The sequence below is a fragment of the Brachionichthys hirsutus genome, unplaced genomic scaffold, assembly GCF_040956055.1.
Source record: "Brachionichthys hirsutus isolate HB-005 unplaced genomic scaffold, CSIRO-AGI_Bhir_v1 contig_356, whole genome shotgun sequence".
In the NCBI taxonomy this organism is placed as follows: Eukaryota; Metazoa; Chordata; class Actinopteri; order Lophiiformes; family Brachionichthyidae; genus Brachionichthys; species Brachionichthys hirsutus.
The window spans coordinates 1-5,000 of NW_027181390.1; the positions used below are offsets into that span (position 1 = coordinate 1).

Below are 5,000 nucleotides of genomic sequence, written 5' to 3' on the forward strand. Positions count from 1 at the left end.
GCGGCTGCGCCAGCAGAGCGGAGCCGTCCATCCGGTCCCCGGTGACGTCTTGTCCCCGTTGCCTCGCCCCCCACGCGCCCTGCTGGCTCTGGTGCAGGGAGTTCAGCGAGTAGGGGTCGCTGACGTGGGAGTACGGGTCCTGGCTCTGGTAGTGAGCGAGCGGCTGGTACGGCGGCGGAAAGTACGGAGGCTGGAAGTCCGAGGAGGGCGCGTGAGACAGCGGCGGCGCGCTGGAGTACGGTCCCGCGTGCGATACCGCGCCCAGCTGGGACAGGCGCGAGCTGTGGCTCGAAACGCCGTCATGTCGGTCCTGGAGGGGGGGTGCAGAGGAGGGGGACACGTAAAAACTCTCATAGGATTAGAACCACGTGAACAAAATGAAACCACATGGAGGCCTCGACGCATTTAACTGCGCCGGAACGTTTTAAAACGAGCACCGGAGGAACATTCGGTCGTTTCGTCTGAAATGACTTCACGCCTCTCAGCAGAAATCCCCCCCCCATCCCGCCCGCATTGAGCATCTGCTCCGAAACGCAACGCGAGGGACGCGAACTCACCGCGGCGGAGTAGGAATGAACCAACATCTGCAAAGCCTCCTCCGGCGCGCGCGCGCGTCACGAGCGTGTTCACCGTAACAGCGGGACGGGAAGCACCTGGCCGGGTCGAGATATAAGCCAAACTCGTTCCAGGTAAATGTGTGCACGCAGTACGCACGCAGGGGGGGCCTGCAGGTCTCACGTCTCCATCCGCGGATCCTTCCTCCGCCCGGAGCTGCAACCGCTCTAAGTGTGAACACGGAGCGAACCGGCTCTCCACCCCCGGTGCACGGTGTAATTGTTATTCATGACTGAGACGTACAGGAATATTAATGCGCGCGCGTACGCGTGCGCGAGGCGAGGGGGGGACGACGGGGACTGGCGACATACGGAGCGTGAAGCCTCTCGCGCAACCGGGAGTGAGTGACGTTTAAAATTCCGTGGAGAGCCGGAACGGCGCGCGAACAGCAGGAGACGGAGAGAGGAGTCTCTCTGACGCAAAATAAAATAAATCCATAATCCGGGGGGGGCTCTGGCGGAGGAAGATGGCGCCTTCGAAGACATTCGCATGCACGAATTCTTTCTGCGCAAACAGACTAACGGTAAAACACGCACAATTGAAGTTAGTGAATAAAGCAGGGTCAGACACGTGCATTGCGCAAACACAGGATACTTTACGCGTCCTCCGTGAAGATGCAACTCACCTTTACGCACGGACACCTCCTTTTAAGTGATTCCAACGAAACCCTTCCAACACACACAGTCTTTAAAAAAAAAAAAAAATAGTAGCTCATGATGTCTTTTAACAGTCGACTAAAACGCTCCATGCACGCCAGGAGAGCGCACGCGGGGGGGGGGGGGGGGGGGGGGGCTCGTCAAAAGAAGCGATTACACTTTACATTGTCGGCCTAACGCCCCCCCCCCCCCTCCCTCGCGCCGTGGGAGAGATGCCATGTGCGGCGTGGAGACGAGGGGCCTCGCCGGACGCCCTTTCTTCACGCGCTTTGTGCTCGAGCCCATTCAGCGCGCGCCGCCGGTGCCGCTTTGCGCCCACGCGTGCGCCGGTATTCCTCCCTCTCGCCTCGCCCCACTCCACGGAAAATGATTGTCCTGGATGAAAGCCAGATGATGAAACATGAGCCTCATCTGACCTGCAGCTCCGCTCCGCTGTCGAACATCGGAAACGTGTTCATTTGTTTTTCGACCATTTTAAGAGGCTCTAAATTCTATTTTATTTTTTAATTTTGCTTCAACTATTTTTATATAATATTTCTATTTTTCTATTTTCAAATATAGCGATTATTCCATCCTTTTTGGATTTATTTGTAGTATTTACATATATGACGATTCTAGAAAAGCAACTAAATAAAATATAAATAAATGCAAATTCTATTTTATTGAACCCCTTGACTCCATTATCAAAACACAAAACGACTGCAGAGGTAAAAAAAAAAATACCGCAATTTGTTTCTTAAGGAAAAATTGTGATGGGAGATACAACCTCCAGTTGATATGAGCATCCCATCATAGAGTAACAGGCCCCCGACCTCCAGAGGACCCCCCCTCCACACTCACACTCACACTCACGCACACACACACACACACACACACACACTTCTCTTAACGATTAAAAACTTCATTATAGCCTTAAAAGTTTGTCTAATAAGTCTTTCTTTAACGCGCACAGACGTGGACGGAAACGTTACCTCATAAATATCTTCATACTTCACATTCTCAACTAGTTTCCACAGCATGGTCGCTTCTCCGGCGTCGGTAAACCGAATGCAACCAAGTGAGGAAGGGATACTTCATCTCTCTCTCTCCCTCTCTCTCTCTCTCCTTCCCTCCCTCCCTCTCTCTCCCTCTCTCCGCCCTCCCTAAAAGCAGACGGGCTTTGTGAATGGTGATAAGAAGAAGCTGCGTGGCTGATTCACGCATGATCATGAGCAACAAACAAACAAATTATAATAATCAGTGTTTCATTTATTACGCATCTGCGTGATTTTTTTAAATAAAAATGAAATCCGGTCTCGCTTTTATTCCAGTTCATATTTTTAAGCTTCTTTAATGCTAAATAGTGTCTTGGTCCACCGTCCAATCACATCAGACAACAATGTAAACAAGATCCGGACATAATCCTGATATAAGTCACAGTATAGAATCATATTAACAGTATATTAATATAAACTTCTAATCTAAGTTATTGATTCCTGTGGTAACTGGTGGAAAGTATTGTCTGATAAATCTTCCATCAAAGTTCATTCAGTTTAAAATCATCCGGAGGACCAGAGCGTATAATTCAGATTATATTTCATGTTCGTGTCATCTATCTGCACACCGCCACCACGCACAACAGAACTCACTGAATTCACTAGTTTATATTTATTCTATGCTTTCAGTCATTTTACGGATCTATCTTAAAGCTTCTTGATTTATCTCACATTCTTATATATTAAATAAAATCATAATAAAATATTTCACGGTTGATGTTGGAAAAGTCTGATCAGCTGTATATTTTCTCCTTCTCTTGGAAAAAATAGGTCAAAATCATTAAAGTTGCTGAAAATAACTATTAAAAGATGTCATCAATCATGTAATCGACTTCAGACTTTTTTTTCCCCCAATCGTGTGCGCACTGCGCCCCCTAGTGTCCGAAGACTACACATGCACAAACCTCGAAAAAATGCCTGTGAATCTGATTATTTGAATTTCTGGCTGGACAGGAAGGACATCTCGAAGCTTTGCAGTCGAGTTCTCAAGTATTTGTTTGTATATTAAATGCTTTTATTGTCAGTGTGATCATTATTCTGATCTCTAGAAAACAGCACAAAGACATGAATCTAAAGCAGAGCCACACATGAAAGTGGCCTGAATCTAATTTGTAAAACATTTTGCTGTTCACTTTATGACTGGAAGAGGTCCACAAAGCCAAGATGCACATGTTTAACTTCAAATAAAAGCTTTCATGTTGTGTCTCTACTCCTGCTTGTGTGTCCGTTCCTTCAATGTTTCATGAAAAGGAGAAAAAAAACAAGGAATTTTCACCAAAAATCCAAGTCATGAATGTTTAAGGACCATGGCTGTTGTCGTGTTCTCTGAAGCGACCCGCTGCCAAATATTCACCCGTATTCTGTCTCAAACACACACACACACACACACACACACACAAATGGCAGGACATATGACTGTCAGCAACGACAGATGTCCTGACAGTCTGGACGTCTTGAGGCGATGGTTGTGGTCGTCCTGCGGGGCTTTGACACGCGATTTATCAGCATACATTACACACATGTCAAAGTAACAGGCCTCTCTCTCTCTATCTGCGCTCAGCTTCTTTTTTTTGTTTGTTTCCAACCGCCGCTTCAAAAACAGCCTCATTCTATTTTTTGCTGGCGTTTCAATTGGGAGACGCCGATAATATTTGGATTCCACCTTATTTTTCAGCCTTTGCAAACGCTTTTAGTCGCAGTTAAAGGCACGCTGCATCCCACATATGACGAGTGCCGCCTGACAAGAGAAGAAAACAACGCAGGGACACTGTAAAGTATTTAAAAATGAAGCATTCATTATTTCAGCCTGGGTTCAGTTACTTGATTTTAATTCAGCAAAGTGAGCTGCTGTGTATTTCTGCAGTATTCATGACATTTTATTCAAGTAGATGGGATTGGAAAATAGGCGAACTATAGATTAATTCATATTTGTCTTGATCACACAGATGATCTATATTATTAACTGATTTATCAACTATTATTGACCACTTTGCTGCAGACAGGTCTGAAACATATGCTTCAAAACCCCACATGCAATATTTTGGATCTCAAGTGAATTTAAACACCACTTTCTTTAATATTTTTAATGCAGAATTTCATTTCTGAACTTGTTCACTGATTGAAGCTGCACTTCCACTGGCGACCACTAGACGGCACTAGAACACCACGGACAAGAGCTGAACGCAGACGGAGGAGAGAGAGAGAGAGAGAGTACAGGATTGGATTATAAAAACTGTTAACTGTCTTAAGCCTGTACATTTGAGTTTTTAAACATATATATAATATAAAATGTTCAATTATTCAATATTACGCTGCATTATTAAATAAAGCATGACCTCCACATCCACTCCCCGCTCAGCATCCAACACGTGGACGCATCAGAGGATGCAGGACCAAACAGGGAGCGTCCTGGATGTCCATGCGTGTTTGTGCACGATGAGTAAATGACTTCATCAGAACTGCTCGTGTTCCATGGGACTGATCCGGATCAGGACAGGAGGGGATGAGGTTTGAGCACAGAAGCCATGGAGGAAGAGGAGGAGGAGGGTTGTAGCTTCAGAGGAGGAAGGCTCGGAGAGACGGGGCTTAGAAGTCAGCAGAGTTTTGCTATTCATGGCTTTCGGGCTCAGTCAGCGGGAGTTTCCCTCTGAGACCAAAGACGCTTTAATTCCCTTCCACACAAATGGCAGAATTC

The 5,000-nt window shown here is 46.4% G+C and overlaps 1 protein-coding gene across 1 annotated transcript; it reads right to left on the minus strand.

Annotated features, from left to right (window-relative positions):
• Positions 1 to 10: 10 nt before the first annotated feature.
• LOC137917462 (transcription factor AP-2-beta-like) lies at positions 11 to 2,290 on the minus strand (the record flags this gene model as incomplete). The annotated part of the gene is made up of 2 exons (XM_068760202.1): positions 2,243 to 2,290; positions 11 to 310 (listed from the first exon to the last, which is right to left on the minus strand). Coding segments are annotated over exons 1-2 (348 nt in total), but the record flags the coding sequence as incomplete, so codon positions are not given.
• Between the last annotated feature and the right edge of the window lie 2,710 nt (positions 2,291 to 5,000).